Source organism: Barbus barbus, assembly GCF_936440315.1.
Source record: "Barbus barbus genome assembly, chromosome: 19".
Taxonomy (NCBI): domain Eukaryota; kingdom Metazoa; phylum Chordata; class Actinopteri; order Cypriniformes; family Cyprinidae; genus Barbus; species Barbus barbus.
The window spans coordinates 6,741,650-6,765,333 of NC_136747.1; the positions used below are offsets into that span (position 1 = coordinate 6,741,650).

General features: G+C 36.8%; 1 protein-coding gene across 3 annotated transcripts in view; it reads left to right on the forward strand.

The window, feature by feature from the left end:
* The window catches only part of septin7a (septin 7a), a 50,542-nt gene that overhangs the window by 14,622 nt on the left and 12,236 nt on the right, over positions 1-23,684 (forward strand). For all 3 annotated transcript variants that reach the window (XM_079441523.1, XM_079441525.1, XM_079441524.1), the window contains exons 3-5: positions 3,101-3,207; positions 20,772-20,872; positions 21,011-21,145. In XM_079441523.1, the coding sequence (XP_079297649.1) occupies positions 3,101-3,207; positions 20,772-20,872; positions 21,011-21,145 (343 nt within the window). The remainder of the gene's footprint in view (positions 1-3,100; positions 3,208-20,771; positions 20,873-21,010; positions 21,146-23,684) is intronic.

Here is a 23,684-nt window from a genome sequence, read left to right on the forward strand (position 1 = left end):
TTCACATTCAATCTCCAAATTAATGTATAAACAACATAAAGCCAGTATCACTGATACCAATTAATACTGATTTCCCTATAAAAGTTTCCCCCTAATATTTAACCATTGACTATAGCCATTCAACTTTACATTATAATTAAGACAATTTTTTACGTGTATTAAAAAAAAAAAAGTATATAGACTTTAAAAATAACTTCTAATTTATGTGAACTTAAAACAATCTTCACATAAACCCATTATAATAAATGTCATATTTATCTGCCTGTACCCCTCAGCAGAAATATACAAAAATTGAATAAATTCTAAATTAAATTCAGATGAATCCTTAAAACTAAAAGTAATTTATTTTTTTATATATATTCTTGATTAACAGACATCACAGCAGGTTATTAGGTTGTTTTGGCTGCTATTTCTTTAAGAGCTGCCGCTGCTGAACAGGATGCAGATCTGAAATGCATCGTGTATTTTCTCTCAACTCTACCTTTTCTGACCCATTTCAGTCTCTTCTAATGAGCTGACGAGTTGAATTGGGTGTTAGATGAGGGAGACAGTGCTAGGATGCTCCAGGACCGTTTTGAAAGCCATTTCAGAGACATGTTCTTAATGTAACTCATATATAACATATTACATGCACAGTTTTATGGCAGCTTTAATCGCCTTTTTGGTAACTTCAGGACTTAACTGAACATGACATTGCATGCTCATAGTTTCTTTCGTGATTTGATATGAAATGATACAGGCTGTGCGTGCGCCGGCACCTTCGTGCGTGTATTGAAGAGCACGAGCTGCGAGCACAGTACTGTTTCCACGCTCATTTGACTCGCGCCTGATGCTGAAGTTGAAGCACGCATCTGAAACATCTCCTGTTTTATGTTCAGTGACTGAATAAATTCACTTCTTGTCAAGAAAAAAGATACAGAATAAGCAGTTATGAGTGGGGTGGCCCCTGCGTTAAAAATGATTGGCCTGTATTAACGCGCTAATTTTGACCGCACTAATTTTAAGTTTGTGCACATAAGATTAGTCTGCTGATTTGTCCTGTTTTCCAATCACATGATCTGTTGAGGAAGTCACATATATTTTTTTGTAAATTAAGGAATTTATTTGGGTATAAATATGGTTTCTTTATTGGATAAAAAAAAAAAATTATACACCTCAGGTGAGCGCTTTTTTTTTTAAATGCACATTTTTTAGATTTTATGCACATCTTGGCATTTTCATCCAGCATGCATTTATTTATTTTTTAATGTGATAACTCAAAATTGACATAAAAATGTGGATGAAAACACAGCTAGTGACAGTAATGTATAATATTATAAAAGATTTCAGTTTCATATAAATGCTGTTCCTTTCAAACTTTGTATTTATCAAATACTCATCATAGTTTCCACATTGATAATAATCAGAAATGTTTTTTGAGCAGCAAATCAGCATATTAGACTGATTTCTGAAGGATCATGTGACACTGAAGACTGGAGTAATTGTTTAAAATTCAGCTTTGATCACAGGAATAAATAACTTTTTACTATACATTACAATAGAAAATTGTTATTGTAAATTGTAGTAATATTTTGAAATTATTATGTTTACTGTATTTTTAATCAAGAATAAGTAACTATACCTTTTCTAAACAAACCAGACGAGTTGAGGTACTGTTCATCTCCGTAGCACAAACTGCTGGATGAGTTGCAAGCTAAAGTCAAGGGTTAAAGGTCAAGTATGAGCAGTTGTGAAATTGATGCTTGGCAAACACCACTAATAAAGTTTATAATGTCTAGTGAACATCTTCTTTGTCTTGGTTCTCGGCACGCCCTCTGGTTCTTCTCCTGGTTTGTATTTTATCTGAGTTTCAGACTGTTTAGATTTCCCTCCATCTATCCAGCTAAATAGTTGTATTCTCTTGTGGTTTATGGAATTCCACAAATTTCTGATGCCGTCTGCATTTTCCCAGACTCGCAGGCAGGGAACGACCCCATATAAGTTCATGTCAGAGTTGATCACATTATGCCACTCCTCCAGACTGTTTTCCTGTTTTTAGAGTTAAGTTGAAAAACTGTAGCATCTCAGGCTTTCCAATTGCTGAATTTGGTAGGTTTGTAATGCTGGGCCTTATAGGGGCCTATGATTTCAGCAAAAGTGGACCAAATAATTGAATCCAGTAATATTGTTGTATAATTAACCAATCTAAAGTAGGGCTGTATGCAAATAATCAAACCTCTGTTTTGCAGCACTTAATTTGACTTAATTTTGTTTAATGTAAAGGATTTTTTTTTTTACATTTTAAAAGATGATTCAGTTGTTAAAGTTTTATGAACTAATTCGATTACCAAATAGTTTTTTACTTCTTAATCTTAGTTTTGCACTTCTAATTCATGACCGGTGTTTTGTTTTGTTCTCTCCTCACTTTGCGTTTGTCACTAATCACTGGAGTTTACACTACGCTGACGTCCTACGTCATCCGCTGAACGCCACTCTCTCGCGAGTGCATATACAACAGTTAGTGGAAGCTAGAGATTATGGTTTATAAAGTTTTAAATATAGATATTTTTCTTAAATGTATCGATTCACTTTAGAAGCAGAGCCATATGGAGCACTTTTTATGATGGATGGATGCACTTTTTTGGCCTTCAAATCTCGACACCTATTCACTGCCATTATAAAGCTTGGAAAAGCCAGCACATTTTTTTTATATAACTTCGATTGTATTCGTAAGAAAACCATATACACCTAGCATGGCTTGAGGGTGAGTAAATCATGAGGTAATTTTCATTTTTGGGTGAACTGTCCCTTTAAAACTTACTATTAAAATGTAATTCAGAAAATATTAAAATGGTAAACACAAAATTTGGGGAAAAAATTAAATAAAACCGAATGTGGGAAAAATAAAAATGCATTTGAGAGGATCATAGCCTTAGCAGGCACCACAAGCTACCCAAAATGTTTAATGAACAGGCATGTGGCCTCGGTGTGAATGATGGCTGTTCAGATTCTGTGGAAATCTGCAGACTCAAATTCCACTCATTGTTCACCATCCAACAGAAGTGATGAGTGAGTCACGTCCTGAAACCTCTGACGTAACCTCTCGTTCTCTGTCCTGCAGGAGAATCAGGTTTGGGGAAGTCTACACTCATCAACTCCCTGTTCCTGACAGACTTGTATTCTCCAGAGTATCCCGGACCCTCTCACAGAATCAAGAAAACCGTTCAGGTAAGATCAGGCTGGATCTTTTCCTGCCTTTACCATAAGATCACTACTCTGACATCCCTCTGATTCCCTCCGAAAAAAAACCTAGTAGGATTTTTCATTGGTTTTAGGAATATTGTAGAAAATAAGCTCCGTGACTAACGAAAGTTTGATTAGTACACAAATGAACACAACTTTATGGATTTTGATGCCTAAATACGATCACCAGAAGTAAAAAGCTAAAAGTAGGCTATAAACGAAGTACACCACGGTCACGTGACTTCAGCGTCACTACAATTAAGCTTCAGACAAGTCTTTCAGTCTTTAAAAAGATTTTCCCTGATTATGAGGCCGTGAAAGCAACCAGTGAGTAGATGAGTTCAGGCATTTAACCAAAAACACATTTAAAGAACCCATTAACCTCAGGAGGATAGAACTGAAAGTGCTAAAATGCAACTCGTTTATGGGTTTTGACCTACAAAAGTGCGTCACTCCTGCAGCACTCTCTGTTTCTCGCAGCTGGATCGCATATGCTTCAGTCTGTCTTCTGTAGTCTCCAATCTCTTGCCAAATCAGCAGTATTCTAGCATCGGCCTAACATTTTCTTAGTAGCTCATGGTAAAGAAGGCTTCCCATTTCTCTGTGACGTGGCCTGCAGCTGTCAATCAAATGAGCATTAGAACTGGATTGACAGGCGCTGTCGATCACGGTCAAACACAGGTGTGGCCCATCATCCCTCACTGGCTTTTGTGGTATGCGGTTCATCAGCTATTGTAAAGAATGTAGTGATCGTAGCGCCACGCTGAAACACATATTTGAGGTGTTTTTGCAGTCACTAAGACGTGATCCAGGTCTTAGGGGTTGTGTGGACCACTTTCATGAGGGACTTTCTTATCTTAGGCACTGTAGATTGGTATAGCTGTGTGTAACGCCATACAAAAGCTATCTTGATTGAGATGAGTGTGATACATTGCGTAACTGTGCAATCATATGACTGTCATGGACAGAGATGTGTTTGCACATGATGTACTGAAATCCAACAGAAGGCCTTTGCAATCCAACAGAAATCAGTTCATCTAGTTTTTGATGTTTAGGCAGCTAACAGTCCCAAATGCCATGGGGATAAAGTAAGGCTGCACGTTTTGATAAAAAAGCCTAATTGCGATTTTAAAATATTGGACAATTTAAAATGTAATTAGAAAAAAATACTCCAGGTTTGTTGTGCTTTTTTGTAAGGCTACACAATTTGGCCACGATTTTGTGGTTATATATCTATATGGCTATAAAAATAAAATAAAATAAACATTAAGAAATAAAATAAGGAATTACTTTTGTAATATGTCACTGTAAAATAAATCAAACCATCATTTATTTGAAAATAATAATCATTTATAATAATACTGTGTGTGTATATATGTATATATTAGTGCGGTCAATCGATTACAAAAAATAATAATAATTAATTGCACATTTTTCAAAAATGTATTAATTATTGCAATAATTTCACATTCAATCTTCAAATGTACAATGTACAAACAACATAAAGACAGTATATTTTTTTTAATGGCATCAAGGCCAGCATCACTGATATCAATACTACTGATGTCTCTATAAAATAGTTTTTTCCCCTTAATATTTAACCATTGACTGTAGCCATTCAGCATTACAGTATAATTGAGAGCGATCAATTTTAACATTTATTAGACTTAACTTCTAATTTAAGTGAACTTAAAACAATCTTCACATGAACCCATTATAATAAATGACATATTTAGCTACCTGTGCCCTTCAGCAGAAATATACAGAAAATGAATACTTACCAAACACTAAATTCTAAATTAAATATAGATGAACCCCTTAAAGCTATAAAAGTTATTGATTTCCTCTTTTTTATTTTATTTTTTGTTCTTGGATTAATAGACATCACAGCAGCTGGTTATTATCTTATTTGCCTGCTATTGCTTTAAAAGCTGCTGAACGTGACGTGGATCTGACACGCATCGTATTTTCTCACAAATCTCTTTACCTTTCCTGACCCACTTCAGGTCTTAAAGTCTCTACTAATGAGCGGATGAGTTGAATCGGGGGTTTTAGATGAGGGAGACTCAGTGCTGGGGTGCCTCAGGACAGTTTTTAAAACCATTTCAGAGACTTGTTCTTAAATGTGACGCGCATATAACATATTGCATGCATGCACACAGTTTTAAGGCTGCTTTAAACGCCTTTTTAGTAACTTCATGCCTTAACTGACGGCATAACTAGGACATTGCATGCATGTAGTTTTTTTCGCTGTTTGATATGAAATGATACGGCCTACAGCGCACGCAGGCACCTTTGTGCATGTATTTGAAAAGCGCGTCTGAAACCTCTCCCGTTTGATGTGGCCATAAAGACATTCTGCATCTAAATAAACGCAGTTCTTTTCAAGAATAAAGAGACAGAGGCAGCAGTTGCGAATGGGGTGGCCAACCCTAGCCCCGCCCCTGCGTTAATTGTGTTAAATATTTTTAACGCGTTAATCTGAAAAAATGTATCGCATGTGTTAACGCACTAATTTTTCACCTCTAAAATATATGCACAATTTGACCACTATTTTGTTATATATCAATATGGCGAAAAAAAAATCTATCAAGAATAAATGACTATTGTAAACTTATTAATTAATATACAAGAATATCTAATAATCCCCCGGTTTTACAAACAAGGTTTAAGGCTAATCCCAGACTAAAATGTAAATTTGAGCTGTTTCAATTTAAAGAAACTTGAGTGATCTTAAAACATGTTAGTGCCTTTATTTTGTCTCAAGATGCACAGCAGTAATGTTTTTTTCTAAGGCATGTTTGTAAAAATGACTTAAATGTCCTAATTGAACAATGGCCATTAATTTAATAACAATAATAATAATGTTATTTTGCATTACAACTAAAAGTACAATACCTATAGGGGTGGACGATATGACCAAATTCTTATATCACGATATGAGTAATTTTATATCACGATAACAATATATATCACGATGTAGGTTTTTTTTTTTTTAAAGGTTTTTATAATATTAAAATCTTTGATACCATTTTCATAATTTTCCCCTCAACAGAAGAATGGTTGAGTAAATTGTTATTTTTGTTTTCTTTGCGCAAAAAAAGTATTCTCGTAGCGCCGCAAAACTGAAGTTGAGCCACTGATGTCAAATGGACTGTTTTACCGATGTCTTTACTACGTTTCTGGACCTGGGAACATTTCAGTTGCATTGCTGTCTATGGGGCGTCAGATAGCTCTCCGTTTTCATCAAAAACATCTTAATTTGTGTTTCAAAGATGAACGAAGGTCTTACGGGTTTGGAATGTCATGAGGGTGAGTAATTAATGACAACTTTAATTTTGGGGTGAACTAACTCTTTAATATGAATGGCAGACAGAACAAATATTGGACAGCTTCCTCTTTTAAGACCGAAGTCCGGATCCAATATACTGTTACATATGCGTTTTCTTTTTCAGCTGTTTACTCTCAAGAGTTTATGAGGATACTTGATGGGGATTCTGACACACATAAGTGTTTATGTAATCGTTCAAAGCCAATAAAGCAGCAAAAAATGCACGCTCCTCTCTAGGGCTGTAACGTCCCAGTCGATTAGTCGATTAATTGGTCGATATGGTCTGGTTCGACCAAAAATCTGATTGGTCGATTTTTTGCCGCGCTCATTTCATCAGTTTGGCCGCGCTCATTTCATCAGGTGGAAAGCACTAATTGCTAATGGGGGTGTTTTCAGAGCACCCCTGTTTCACAGGTAACAGCCTGTTTTCAGAACACCCCCATTGTTTTCACTTTTTTTGGATTAGCCCAACCCACTGGAGAAGAGAGACAGATAAGTAGGCTTTAGAAGGTTTGATGCTGAATATTATTTATTTAATAATAAGCTAGTGTAAAAACAAGAAGCTGTCTCCTTCCAAAGAACCAGTGTTAATTTCGTTAACGAAGAGGACGACGAAAAATATTCGTTAACGAACCTTTTTTCTGTGACTAAGACGAGAAGTTGACGAGATAAAATTAATATCTGATGATAAAAACTATGACGAAATGTATGCGCGTCTTCGTTAACGAGACGAGACGGGACTAAAATGTTATTTGAGGACTACCGGACATTCAAAATACATCCTATAGGCTAAATTGACTGTCTTGTCTTTTAAAATGTGCGTCCCTGTCTCTGGATCGCAATCAGATGAGGGGCGTTTGTGTATCTCACAGTATGGCAGCCGCAGTGGGCGGATACGCTACCAAAACGCAAACTAGCGATCTGAAACAATGGCCTCAGCAACTGAATGGTTATAGGGATAGGGTGACCAGACATCCCGTTTTTCCCAGGAGTCACAATTCGTTGTTGATTAACGCGATAGGCGGAATCACTCTGATAGAAGTGCTCCACTTTCTCAGTTCTCACACAGCGCGCGATCAGTTCTCAGTTCTCACAATATTGCGCAATTGCGCTGTGCCCACTGTTTGTGTTAGTTTTGAGCCTAAGATGCTTTATTTTTCAGTTATGCACTTTATTTGGTTTCTGCTCTTGTTTGTTTAATAAATATTCTTTTTTTATTAAAGTGGACGCGCCTTTTGTGTTTATTAAGAGTAAAAGCTTTAAGTCTATTCGTGTCTCAGCCGCGAAGCTGAGCTCTTATGTTCAGCCTCGCTCTGTGCGAGCTGCGCAGAGCGGCTGAAATGATAGTGTCTGACAGTTATACTTCTAACATATGACAAAAATAATTTTCTAAATTATGTTGCACATTCCTCAAAAGTTCTTGTGATATCACTAGTTGACAACATAGTACTGTTTTCAGAAATCACAGGCTATGATATTGCGCAGGTGCACGTGATGCACCGCTGTCAGAGACGACAGACTCGTGTGTCAGACTCATTTCAGTGCAAAATAATTAGGTCAAAAACGATTTAATATACTGCAAATAGCCTATTAGTTTTTTATGTTTATTTATAATTAATTTAGGCAGACAACAAGGCTACCAAGTACTGAGCACAGTGCGTATCTAATTAATGTAACGTACGTTTTTTTTTTCTCCACAACGTCATTTTTAGTCGATTTTTAGTCGAAAGTTTCAGGACTTCAGTCGACCAAGATTTTCTTTGGTTGATTACAGCCCTACTCCTCTCACACAGAAACAGAGACAGCACACGCATATAACCTTAGCTCTGTTTGTGTTTCATGGCTTAAAATCGGTTGTTTTAAAACTGCAGCGCTTAAAAACGCGTGTCCATGCTACAGATGTAGTCCCTCGTTTAGGAACGAGTTCCTCGTTTTGTCCTGGCTGGTCGTTCTCCACCTGGTTCTGTCTCCCCTTCATGGGATGTTAATCAAACTTTTATTTTGATGGAAAACCTGAGCTTCTCACGTTTAAATGACACTGTACCACACTTTACAGAAACATATTTATTTAATTTATTTTTTTAATTTAATAATCACAGTAAGCCATATTGCAGTTTCAATTAATCATGCAACCTTTGGCTAAACGCATTGATCTCTAATCATAATGTTTCTGTTGAGCTTGATAATGTCTGTGCTGATAGCTCCGATCTTTCAGTGTTGCTTAAATAAAAGCAGGTCAGTTTTGATATCATGTTGCCCTCAGATTTATGTGTGGATTAATCTCAGAGAAACATGATTTTCAGTGATGAGATGCGCTGGTCACTGCGGCCACACGTCTGATGAGCTGAACATACCGACTAAATAACATGATGAATAACAGTAGATGTGAACAGCGAGATGCAACTGTTGTTAATTACTGTCACACATCAGTGCGTCTGCCATATTGGAAAGGTCAAAATCCGCCCATAAACACATACAAATGAATTGACAGATGCATTGTGATATTAACACGCATTATCTGAATTCTCTAACTAACACCCACTTATAAAAGTAGTAACTATGGCAACCATCTTACAGTCTGATTACTGAATGTGCAGATTGATGGGGAAAAATACAGCTTTGATTATAACACCGCTCTGAAGAAAAAACAATCACTACAATACATAACAGAAATCATTTGCACAGTAATAACTTTTTAGCTGCTGGGCCAATTTAAAGTCTTTTTTTTATTTTAATTGTAAATTGCTCATCTAAAAATAAAATATACCAGCAAAATTACAGCATCTATTTATAAATGTATTTATAAAGGGTTATGTATTGCATCTGTAGGGGGTTAATATGACCTGCACAAACTATATAATCCTGAAACATTGACTGTTTCAAGACTGTGTTAGTGGTGACTAGGGCTGGGTCATTTTCATTTCAATTTTTTTTTAATCTGAAATAGCCTAAAACGTCACGAGAAACTGTCGTTTCAACAAAACAACTATTGTAGCTGAAAAGAGACAAAATATTTAATTCAACAAGTAAAATGCAGTAAAAGTCTAGGTTAAAATACTATTTTATTTACAAAATAAAAAAACTAGGAAGAATGGCATTTAATTAATTTAAATTTATATGTTAAAGTGTAACAGAAATTATACTGTATTTTTACCTACACGGGTAGGTAATTATTAATTGAGACAGTATTTAACAGACAGTATAGACAGTATTTTATTTATAAAAATCACTGTATCCAAAAAAGTATGAAGCAACACAACCGTTTTCAACATTGCTGCTCAAGAAACATTTCTTATCAAATCAGCATTTTCATTTACTTACATCATTTACAAAAAATATTTTTATTTAGCTTAATATTTGTTTATTTCCAGAAAAACTGTGCTGTGTATATACAGTTGTGGTCAGAATTATTGGCACCCTTGGTAAATATAATCAAAGCAGGCTCTGAAAATAAACTTGCATTATTAATCCTTTTGATCTTTTATTTAAAAAAAAAATCACAATAATCTAACCTTTCATTGAACTAAACCAATTGAAAGGGGGAAATAATAATTGGACACAATTATTGGCACCCCTAGAAATTCTTATGAGTAAAATATCTCTGAAGTATATTCCCATTTATATTCACAATTTTGAGCACTCCAGGGTGATTATGAACATGAAATTATTCGGCCATGGCTTCCTGTTTCACAGAAATATAAATAGGAGGGAAAACAAAGCCCAAATTCCCTTAATCATCCATAACAATGAGAAAAACCAAAGAATATATTTCTGATGTGCGGCAAAAGAGAATTGAGCTTCATAAATTAGTGAAGTGGCTTTAAGAAAAGAGCTAGAGCAGTGAAAATTCCCATTTCCACCATCAGGGCAATAATTAAGAATTTCCAAACAACAGAAAACATTACGAAACTGCCTGGAAGAGAACGTGTGTCTATATGGTCCTAATGCACGGTGAGAAGGAGAGTTTGAGTGGCTAAGGACTCTTCAAAGACCACAGCTGGAGAATTGCAGAAAGTAGTTGAGTCTTGCAGTCAGAAAACCTTAAAAACAAAATGGTCAAACAGCCCCTACATCAGGGTCTGGAGTGATTCTGGATGAAGGAATGGTCTCTGATCTCTTGTCAGGTGTTCTCTAACCTCATCAGGCATTATAGGAGAAGATTTAGAGCTGTTAAACTGACAAATGGAGGTTTCAAAAAGTATTGAATAAAAGGGTGCCGTTAATTGTGGCCAACGTGTGTTTGAGAAAAACATTTATTTCATTGATATTTTCCCTCATTTTAAATTATTATCCAATGAAAGGTTTTGTCTTTTGCCTTTGATCATATTTACCAAGGGTGCCAATAATTCTGACCACGGCTGTATATGTGTATGTATGTATGTATGTATGTATGTGTATATAAATAATAAGAGTCAGTATTCATATCTCTGCTGTTAACCGTGTGAAATGAGTTTACGTGCTGATGAAATACCAGAAGCCTCTGCTGTCAGCTCAGTCTGATCGTATCTCTGGTCTCTGTTCTGTCCTGCACAGTTACAATGAACTTGTGTGTGGTTTGTTGCCTCAGAGAATTCTGGGAAGTGAGTCAGAGAATCAGAATGTTACAATGTGATGTGTGCATGAGGAGGAGGAAGAGAAGCTTCATCGCTTACGTTTCTCACAGTGTTGCGTCAGTCTTGTCAAAACAAAGAGCTCAGGATCTGTGTGTGTGTAACGCTGTGATTATGATACGGGGCATGGCACATGCTAACCACCCAGTCTGTGGTTTGGCACCAGTGTCCTGACTATTTTAGGCCTGTGTGGGGAAGTGCTCATTGAAAGTAGTTATGTTGTTTATGTAAAGTGTTGGCAGCGCTCTAACTGGATATGTGTGCCATTGAAATCTGTTGTGACAGGTTAAAAGGGGAGTGTGAGTTTGTCTGTTCAATCCCTCATTACAGCAATTTGTCTATTTGTATTAAGCTCAAGTAGTCTGTCTATACTGCTAATCTTCAGTGAGTGAGCATGTCTTTGGCAGCACAATACTAATATTAAATGAAGACTTGTTAAGTGCAGACTTGTGCGGCCAGATATATGAGTGTGTTGAGAGCTGAGGCTTTGGCAGAGAAGCGATCTGTCTAGACCTTCATACCTGTGGACATCTGAACCGAGAGTCTTCACTGACTCTGAGGAGAGATGCTTGAAGGAGCAGTGAAGCTTGATCATCTCTCTTTGAGTCTGACTCTCTCTGGTTCAGTTTGTTGACTGAGATCTACTTTATAGTCTTGACATTGTCCTGTGGTCAGTTGTCTCAGATCTCAGAAGCTTGTCTTTATACAAAGCACAACGTTGAGTTTATCAGATGCATTGCAAATGTGGTTTAGTGCTGACTTTAAAATACACCCAAATGAATAACTTAATTAGGGCTGGTGCTGATGATGCTCTGAAGTTGCTTTGTTCCAGCTGCCATTTCTGACAACAAAACATGTGCTAGTTGCTTGAGATGTCTAACCAGACCATCTCACCTGCTCAGCAGCCTGCATCAGGTCAGGTGAAAAGAGGACGGCCCACGCTAGCTGCTTTATGGCTGAGCAACTACTGTCACTTTTTCCATCAACACAGGAACAACAAAGACCAATCAAAAGCAGCGGTTTGGTTTTTCTACTCCACCTGCTCACTGTAGTCCACTCACAGGTGGAATTTCAGACGGTTATAAAGCCAGTCAAGATGTTCTCATGGTTTGTACACATTTGCACACTGGTGTGGTGTAATTATCAGGATGATGTCATTGATGTGGAATTGTTTGGTAAGACAGAAGATACGGGATGGGTGATCACACCCCCTCATTACCTCCAGATCATTCTTTCTGCATTTGTTGTTCCAGCACCATTAAAGCAACTGCCTGAAACAACGGCCTGAAATGATGATAAAACAACAGGTTATCATTGGACAAAATCACAACACGTGTGTCCAACATAAACACTGAGATGTGTCATAAATATCCTAACGAATAATACACCAAACTGCCCTATCTGTATTGCTATCTGTATTGAGATTTTTTTATTTTTTGGCCAAACCTTTCTTAACGCCTGGACTTTTTCTTGGTAGTTTTAAGAAATTTCACAGTTCTGGTTCCAGCTTCACTTAACAATTTTGGATCCTTATCTATTTAGTCATTTTAAAAAGGAGAAAACGGATGATTTTGGACCTCTTAATTTCAGATGTCAGCAGTAACTACAAATTAGAACTAAACAGATTTATCCGTTTACATGTAACTTTGCATTTAGTTGTTTCCCAGTATGTAAAACTGCATATACACATGAAAAGGTGTGTTTGCACGCACATTTAATCTCATGAAACAATCACATACATGCTAATTGTTTGAGTCATGCACAGTCACAGTCTTGATAATTGTCTGAAAGTTTGTTGAATTATTATTTTTGGTATTTCTGTTTGGAAATATCGGGTAACATTTTGATTTCAAGGCCTGAAAGTCATGAAAATGAGTTAACCTTAATGTATAGATTTCTTTGGTGCATTTTTTTTCTAGGTTTTCTTTAATGTAACTCTATACAAATCTGTATCATTAAGAATTTTTATCTAGTGATCTAAACGCCTGGACATTTTAGTTTTGGTTTTAGTATTTTAGGTCTAAAAGTTAATAAAGCCTAAATTTGGTATGACATTAAATTTCACCCATATCTATTTTCTAAATTCACGTTGTTGGTCTTATTGTAGTCTAACAACACAGTGCTTGTGTTTACTAGTGATGTTTATTCAGAATAGGCAAATTCTGAATAATCAGACGTGGTGATTTTAAGAAATGTCTCAGTTCTGGTTCCAATTTCACCTAATCTGGTTCCTTTTTAGTAGTTTTAAGAAAGAAAAAATTTATAATTTTGGAATTCTTGATTTCAAATGTCAAAAATGACACATTAGAAATAAATTCTATCAATTTCTTAAAGAAAAAACAAAAACAGATGTATTATATATTTATGTATTATAATTAGCAGCTTTGCAGTCTTTATCTCAACCAACACTTTGGGTTTAGTTTTTATTCCCTTATGTCATGTGCCACGTCAGTAATATACACATGATGAAGAGGTGTGTTTGCAAAGACTTGTAATCTCAAGAAACAATCACATGCTCGCTAGTTGTTTGTTGAGTCACATGCACATTCTGAAATATTGCTGATTTATTGCATTTCTGTTTGGAAATCATCATGTAACATTGTGATTTATTTATTGTGAATATTAGTTAACTCTTCATTTTTAGTACCTTTCATTTTTTAATTAGTCCGTAATGGTTCATCAGGTGTGCAATCTATATAAAATGATTGACAATCTTTATCTAGTGATCTAAACCGCTGGAAAAGTAGTACTTGTGCGGTTTTGAAGATATATTTTTAAGTCTAGCTGCTTTCTGGAGTTGCTGTCTCAGGTGTTGTTCAAGGCTGGCAGGTCTGCAGATGGGCGACTCTCACAGAGCTGATAAAAATCACACACAGGAAGTCTTATGAGGAAGTACATTTGACTGTGCTAGTCTTGCGGTTATTTTGGCGAAGGCAGGTTATGACAAGGTAAATATCGAGCCTGTGTAGTTATGTTCTTTTTCCCTTTCCAAACATTGTCACAATCTTGTGAATAAACAGTTGAAGTCTTCACAAATGGATCATTAAAACGGCAGCTCATGCTTGAATAGACATCACAACACCAGAGTTTCTCTGTCAGATGTTCCTCAGCATCAAACCTAGCCAAATGTTTTTCAGTTGTTGCCTGCAGCGTGTCTCTCTTCACTCATCTATATGCAGAAGAATCGGAGGGCTGGAGAGGAAACGCTGTCTTTCTGGTTTCTCAACATAGCTGGAGAACAGCGCTGCTCCGTCATCTACATGTCACTGCATGCTTCCATATCATATAGGGCTCATTTCACTCCATGATCAACACTTTAACTTTCAGATTCATCACAACCCATCCTGCATATTACCAAAATGTTGTGTCTACAGGCTGAGCACAGGAATGTGTGCGATCCTTTCTAAAGGGTGTGGAAGGAAAGTGAGAATAGAGCAGATTGGGTTTCCTGAAGCTCAACTGGACCCGTCTGTCTGAAAGTCTCAGTGGTCAACAAATGCCAAACTGCATTGCAGTAAAGCTTTTGGTCACCCTTTTGTTCAAACTAGCTTGAACTAAATTCAAGACCACAGCTTGCCTTGGTTACTTCAGTGCCTATGTTTACGTGAGCCTTAGTGCTCTTTTTTTGTTATGTTGTTTAGATACAACACATTTTGTTTGGCTGTTCACATTATTTTTTAAATGTGGCCAATATCAGATGAGTGTGAACTGATTGAGGTCCTGAACTGACTAGTGTGTGCAAAAAACAAATGATAGTAAATAGGCACACATGCTGTTATATGGAAGTAAAGATAACGGCCACTGAAGGCAGCTTTACTGATTCATTGTGGTTTGTGCTGTTCGCAGTTTTTTAAGAACCTTTTTGTTTAAATGGTTCCATAAAGAACCTTTAACATCTGAAGGTTCTTCAGATTATAAAAAGGTAAGGAAGAGATGGTTCTTTAAAGAACCTTTGACTAAATGCTTCTTTATGGAACCAAAAATGGTTCTTCTATAGCATCCCTGTGAAGAATCTTTTAAGCACCTTTATTTGTAAGATTTGCATGCTTTGTTAAATTCAGTGGCCCTGCTTATAAAACTTGAAAACCATTGCTTTTCGATGTAAAAATTTAACACAATCAAATATACTTAAGTATATTTTTTGTTGGACCTCAGCAGCACTACTTCCACACAATTAAAGTGCATTAAGTACAAAATTAGTTGGTCCAATCTTTTCTTTTAAGTATACCAAAAGTACAATTGCAGGGTATTTTTATTCCGCACATAAATATGTAAATGTATTTGTTGCATACTTAGCACAAAATACATTCATTTCGATTACATTTTAGTATATTTTTTGACAAGGGTGTGCTTGTTTTTTCACACCATACACTCTAAAAACGTGGCATTCAAGTTAAAATTTGTCAAAAGTGCATCTTGAAACCTCTTCTTTTTTCCACCCTCAGTAGAAAATGAAACTGAAGAGACGGAACAACAACAACAGACGGTGTGAGAGGGTTATGAGATATCCGCAACTTTAGTTTAAAAGAGTACAAAGGCATTTGTATTACAACTCCTGGAGGAAAAATAGCGCAGACACTGGACATTCATGAAGCTTTCTAGACTGCATGTGTCGACCACCTGCTTTCACATACACCTCAAGTGGACTGTACTTTGAAAGGCTAAGTGTACAACTGTATAAAAAAAAGTACACTTCGGCCTGTACTGTATTGTGTGCACTTCAACCAAAACAGCTCATTTGTTGAAATGAGTCATGTAGGCACACTTTATTGAGAGGAATTAGATCATGCTTAGGGAAGTGAACCCTTTTTGAAATGATGTGCTTGAACCAAATTCAGGACCACAGCTTCTGCTTTGATATTTACTTCAGTGCCCAGGGAAATTCACACCAATCTTCAATCACTTCTCTTAAATACCTTCCAAAGATTCAAGGCTATGAACCTTTGCCAAATTCATTGACTTGTTTTAACCTCTGTAGTTCTCATTGTCTCGCAGCCTGCTGTCTGCTAACAAAACCTGTAAACCTATGAGGTGTTTTTTATTAGCAGTGTGGTGTTGTTGTCTCTGTGTACTGGAAGCTTGTGACACTAAAACAAATTCTTTGTATGTGCAAACATACTTGGCAATAAGGCACTTTCTGATTCTGACTTGTACTGATATAATTGGTGCACTAGTCAGACTCGGTCAATAGCAACCAGATCTTCAGATTTCACCAGCTTTTGCCTTTTTTGTGTGCAATATGCATCAGTTCGTAAAATGCACGTAGAATTATGGGTAGAATTTGGTTATAGATAATATTTTGAAAACGATTGCGTTTTTTCTTTAGAGCAAGTGCAAAGCGCAGAACTCATTTCTCAGACATTTAGCTACTTTACTGTAGTTTGTGTTGCTTTTTGGGGACAAACGGTTGTGATCAAATGAGTACTGTGCGTCTGATGGAAACCAATGTGATCTGCTGTACATACGGAGGAAGTTAGAGTTAGAGAGGCTTTATGGGTTTGTAACTGGGGCAAGGTGTGTCATTTGGACCATTTATAGGCTGGTGGTGAGCAAGGTGTCTGGTTGGGTGATAAATCATACTTAAAGTGATTTCTGTTTTTGCACTTGCCATTGTAAGCTTCAGTGTTTGACATGCCAACCCAAACTTCACCCCAGATGTGCTGCGGTACAACTCTGCGGGCGCCTGCTTTAGTGCTGTTTCATCACAGAAAATAATTCCTTGAAGCACAGTGGAATCAGTGTTCATGTCAGTCCAAATAAAACTTTTCTTTTAAACCGTTATGCTAGTAGTCAAAAGATTTTTCAGTGGCCGATTGCATTATCTGGAGAGCGTGGTTGCAAACAAAACCATAATCCTGTGATATAATAACCTGATACAAATATTTTCTGAAGAAAACTGAGTAGTGATTGCCTGTACAAGTTCTAGCAAGTTTTTTAGTAGTTGTGGATGGGTACTATGCTTGAAATAATAGCACATCTCGCCCCAACAGGCCACATGATTTGAAGTATCATTCATATACAGAGCCCCAATGGTGCAGGGTGGGTTGCACACTGACTTTCAATACTAATGGTTAAGAGATGGGTCATGATGGTCAACTAGTTGACTAGTTGTCCAAAAAAAAAAAAAACCCCTTTAACCATCTTGCTTTGAGGGGGCAGGCACTTTATTGTTTTAGATTTTAAAAGGCACAAGTTTAAAGACAATAAATATGTGAATTTTCAGGGGTAAATTAACAAACATCATTATTTGAACTTGCTTAGCTAGTTGTTCAGGTGACTCACTGTCTAGTTGATTTTTAACATTTGTTTGACTAGTTAGCGGTTTGTTAGAATCCCATAAACAAGTATGAGCAACAATAATAGTGATTCTTGAACCCTTGAACTCTCTTTTAGCAAGGTGCTTGCGTTAGCGGTGATCTCAAAATGGGCAAAATCATCTGATTAATTAGATTAATTAATCAGTCTTTCGAGTCAAACTACTTATTCACATGCAACGTCACGTTTTAAATGCCTTGTTGAACTTTTCAGATAAGGTGGGGGTAGATTAATTTCTTAAGATAAATTCCAAGAAGTTCATAAAGAACGTTCTTAAGTGCCATTCTTTGGAAAATTCTTAAGTTCTCAGATATTTTAAGAATTTTTTTTTTCTTAAAAAAATTATCTGATTGAGCAGCGGTTCTTGCTGAAGTCACATCATGCATAATCATGACTGATCATTGTTTACATAATCAATTATTCATATCACTTCAGAGAACCTGTGCACGTTCCTAGTACTAGTAATATGTATTATATTTGTATTGTATGTTGCACATGCATAATTACAACAATTAATCTTAAATAGCCCTGTAAATTCATAAAACATCTTAACTTTGGAGGTTTAAGCATGTTGGAGGTTATGCTATAGTATGGGGACCAATTCTCACTTAGTAGCTTATTAGCATGCCTATTAATAACATATTGGCTGTTCTTATAAAGCATGTATTCTGCACGACCATATTCTACATACCTAATCCTACCCAATTCCTAAACTTAACAACTACCTTACTTACTAAAAGTAGTAGTGCTTTGTTATTAGCAAGAATTGGATGTTAAAATAAAGTGTGACCAAGTTTTGTCTTGAAGTAAAACAATTCTTCAGAACATTCTTAAGAAGTATTTTGAAATATTCTTACCTTTTTTTTTCCTAGGTTAGAAAATAAGAAGAAAATGGCTGTTATAAAGATTTTTATTCTGAAGCATGTTTGGTAAATCTGGTCCCAGGTCTCTGCACCTTTGCTAGTAGTGAGCATTAAAGGTCAGAGGTCAGCGGTATGATATATGTTGATGAGATCCGAGTCAGACATGGGTGGAATGCTCAGCAGAGAGGTGGAGTGAGAAGAATCAGAGATCACCTGCTCACCGCAAACAGTAACGTGCAGGAATCCTCCACACGCCCCGCAGCAGGCATCGTCATGCTCGCCTGCAAAACAACTGTTTGCATTCCACAGCTGACCACCTCCTGATGGCCATTTCTCCTGCATTCTTGGCCTCATTTCTAACTTTTTTTTTTCTTTCCCTGTTTCTGTGGAGTTGGTAATTTACAGAATGACAGATCTGCGGTGGCTACACGTACGCTTTAGCACATCATCTCACTCATGCTTCCAAAACATCCCCACGGCCTCTCAGCTAGTGCTAATGGTTTTGAAAACAACACTTCCACTGAGAAGAAAGTAGCAGGATTTGCCAATGTTCTCTCAAGTTACGTGTTTTTTCCTTAGTAGGCTGCTTTTATGATGCCTGAGGTGCAGAGAGCTTATTTAGAAGGATGATATTCACTCAAAAATTAAACTTACTTGCCTTCAGGATGTTTCAAACTCGTATTGATTTCTTTCTTCAATTGAATGCAAAAAAATATATTTTTTATAATGTTCCCACTGCCCTTTTCCATTTAAATAAAAAAAGAGCCAATCCATGATTTGTGAGGTTAAATGGAAAAAGTTAACTTGATTTTAAAAGATTATAAAATAAAAATTTATACTTAAAATAGCAAGTTCTTAATTTTGTAGTGCTATTATAACATTTTCAAAATTAAAGAAATGGTTAAAAACTGTCCAAATAAGAGTCCCGCTTACAACACTTGTCAGCTAAACAGAAAAATTTATATGCCGATCATTTAAAAAAAAAAAAAAAAAAAACACTACATAATGGCCAATATATCGTCAGCCACTGATTTGACATTGGGACTCTTTATTTATTGTGAAAAGTCTTAACATGCAGCATGCTGGACAACCACCATGAATGGCCCACAAATCACACAAGTTATCAAACTGAACTTGCACGCTCTCTAAAAACAGTCTCAGTTCAGGATGTGTGTAGCTCCTCCATCCCAGCTGTTTGGTAGACTTCGCTGGCCAAGTTTCTTTTTTGGGGGGGTGTGCTTCATGAAATGACTGTCCTGTGCTGGGCTCAGTGGTGTCCGTCTGAGCTGTGGAATGCTGAGGGCTGTTTAGGAGGAAATCATAAAATGCAGCCCTGAACAACCCAAACCCAGAAGCCACAGTCTCAGACCACAGCCGCTTTATGCTGCACATGGAAAGGTGTGTGCTTGAGCTTGTTTTAGCTGAGGTTGCACACATGTGGGCTGAATCTGTTGAGCGCCGACTGCTTCACAACATATTTAAAGGCTTAGAAAGTATGATCCATCCATTTCAAGCTCCTAGTAAACCTCCACGTAATATTACGATCCCAGTGTGGTCAGTCAAGGGGAAAAGGGGAGTAACAATAGAAGAGTTTATCAACATGGCTTGAGGTGTCATTCATGTCCATAAAGCAAGTTTCATGCCAAAGTTGAATGATTTTAGGTTAAATCAGCTGTTCCACATTAATTTAGGTAAAGTGTTCAGAGTGTCCTGGCTTATATTAGAACGAGAAAATCTTTGCTTTCCCTTTTGTGCTGCTCTTAAATGTGCACAGAAAACCTCTGAATGGTTGTTTTGAGCCCTGCAGGCCATGATATTGACTTCATGATTGAATGGAAACCTGAGTGTGTGTGGTTGTCACGAGTGTTGGCCCTCATGCTGTTTGCATTTCTGCCCCACAGTTCTCTGAAAACAGCTAGGCCTAATTCATGTAGATCTAGGGTTTTCTGCATTCTTATTTTGTGTCATATTTCAGTCAGATACTGCTCTCAGTTCAGGACTTTTGTATTAGCATTATGATTTACATCAAGCCTTTTTAATTGTTTTTTGTCAATTTTCAATACAAAATTTTAACAAGAACACCTTATAACTAGTACAAAACTTGTTAACCAATAAGAAAACTTCTCAACCAATGTTAGCTTCCAGATCATGTGTTTAAAACTGGCATTCAAGAAAGGCGTTTAGCAGAACATAATGTTGGTTTTTGAGTACATGGAGGCTACATACAATTGCAGAATAAGTTATTTTAATTTATTTAGTTTTCATGTTTTACTTTTATATCACTGTTATTTTATTTATTATTTATTTTTAGTGACATTTTGTATTTTATTTTTGCACTGAATGAACATGGAAATTGCCATTTTGTGATTTTTGTTTTTGTGTTTGGCTAGTAGTTATTTTTAACTTTATTTTATTTTTTTATTTTTTCAGGTGGAGCAGTCTAAGGTACTGATTAAAGAGGGTGGAGTTCAACTGCTGCTCACCATTGTGGACACGCCAGGGTTCGGAGATGCTGTGGATAACAGTAACTGGTAAGCGTGATTTCTTTATTTTCTGCATGTCATTTGGGAGCCACCTCATATTGGTGTTTAATAAATGAAGGATGGATAGTTTGTTTATATTACATTTGCATGTTGTTGACTCTGAAATGCTGGTTGTGTGTCTTGTAGCTGGCAGCCCGTCATAGATCACATCGACAGCAAGTTTGAGGATTACCTCAACGCAGAGTCACGTGTCAATCGACGCCAGATGCCCGACAGCCGAGTGCACTGCTGTCTGTACTTCATCGCCCCCTCTGGTCATGGGTAGGCACTCTTTTTCATGCATTAAATGCACACAAACCCTCTGTATTTTTGGCTTGTATTTCTGCTGTGAAGGGGCTTTTAGAGGTGAGCGCTAAAGTAGGGGTCGACCGATTATCCGCCTGGCCGATTATTGGCACCGATATATAGCATTTTTATGATAATCGGCATTGGTCATTTTCAAAACTGATGTGCCGATAAAATTATTTAATTTTGAAACGCGCTATTTGGCTCTGATGCAGCCTGTCGGAACTCACCACTCTGTGGCCTAGAGCAGTCTCCGCCCACCGCGCATCTGATTTGTTGAGAGTCAGGAGTCCGACCAATCAACGTGGAAGACTAAAGGCGCTCTCTCACCGAAAGCGCTTGCTAACTGGTGCTGCTTCATCACGCATCAGTTATCTCTCAAAGGCAGCAGCAGACGTTGCTCAAGTTGCAATAAATTACAATCCACTACACTGAAGTTGTAAAAACCTCAATATTATCTATTTATGGTTTCCGAGATGGGGGAAACGCAGGGGGAATCGCGGAATCCAGTCATATAAATAGCATTTACTGTATAACGCGGAGTCACGGAATTAGTCAAAGTTTGGATGAATTAATCAAAAGTAGGTCAGTACACTTAAATCGACTCATGATATGGACTATCTGTAAACATTAAGCTGCTAAAAGACTATTTAAATATGAATTCTGCATGTTCGGCGTGTCTCTGTATATGTGAATGGCACAGACGCGTGGTTTTGACACATACACACACACACACACACACACACACACTGAAGTGCGCGATGCTCGCGGTGTTTTCCGCATCTGCCATGTCACTAAATGAGGACATAAATTTATGAACATCATCCCCAGAACTGCTCTGAGAGTTACTTCATGAGCATTTGACTGTTTCGTTTGAGTAAAACGATCGTCATATCATAAATAGGCTACAGAAACTTAAGAGGTCCTCATGGCAACCCGTCAAAATAAAAGTTTGGTTTATTTACTAATACTACTACAATTATTACAACTTTTGTTTAAAAGAACAATCACACAATACGCTATTTCTTCCATTTATTTAATTTTAATAGTAAACCCATTTGTTTGCCAAATTTGAGTTTAACTCATTTGATTAAAAGATAAATTAAATTAATGTTTTATGCCTTCATTTGCACTGCACTGAATGAAATGCACTAAATGAAAACTAATGGAAATTACTGTCACATAGGCCAAGATTAAGATACTGTCACATAGGCCAAGATTATGATGACGGAAATTGGGACATTTCAATAGGCTATTGAACCAAGTGAGGCTATTATTATGCCTATAACAGGCTATTAGTGTTATAGTTTCATTAAAATAGTTGCGGTCTTCTTCGCAACTTCTACAATTGAGCTATGAAGACAATTAAATTATTTACACGTATTATATACATTGCGCTTTTTAAATTAATCAATTGATGTGCATTAGATGATGAATTGAATAGTCCCCTCTTGTAGGTTATGATTTAGTCAACCGAAAATAATTAATGAAGAATTATGAGAGGTTATGCTATTACACATACATTTCTAACATGTCAATTATTGAAGCCAAATACTTACATTTCCCCAAGCTGTTTAGCTTTAGTATTTAGTATTCATAGGCTTAATCATGAAGCATACAGTGGCCCCACTTTTAACTCTCTCTTTATATATTACCCTTATTGTAGATGGATGCATGGGGGAAGACAAGAGTAAGAAGTGCAACCAACACTAGGGAAGGCCGTTTTTGTCAGAGCCCTTGTTATTCTTAATTTTGACATTTCATTTTCATTTTTACACCAGACATATATATCGGTTCAATATATTGATTATCGGTCTACTTGGTCTGTAATAATCGGTATCGGCATCGGTCCTGAAAAACACATATCGGTCGAGCCCTACTCTAAAGTGATGCCATGTACATCAGGATTTATTGCAGTGCCAGCGTTGTCAGTCTAAGTTGCCTTCAGACTTGTATTGTTGCATCTCATCTAAATCTCATACTCATCCAACTAAATCAAAGTTCTCTGGCGTGTGTGAATTGGTTTGGAACCCCCTTTCTTTCTTTCTCTCACACTGATTCTTTCTGTGGCTCAAAGTCATGCTGTGACTGTTTTTGTCTGTACATCCAGGAAGTCAGGGAACACTGAGAAGTTAGGAAAACAGTTAGGAAATACAGTTTCCTATTACTTGAGGAACAAACCCCTAACCTGAGACATGTTGGGAGACGTGGGTTTTGTTTTGATTTTAGTTTGGTGTTTTTTGTTTGGGTTTTGTTCGCATGCCCTCTAGCTCCATACATATCCCTTCTAGCCTTAACACTGACGACACTCCATGAAATCCCTAATATTGACAAAGACAAAGGTATCCAGTTATCGCTGAATATAACGCACAATGGAGATAGAGAAATTTTTACTGATGAAACTTGAACACAATAAACATACGATTGCGTAAAATATATGGTTTATCTGTGTTCTTCAAGCAATCTTGGGTATTTTTTATAAGGAATGAATATTTATAATGCAATGCTAATTGAC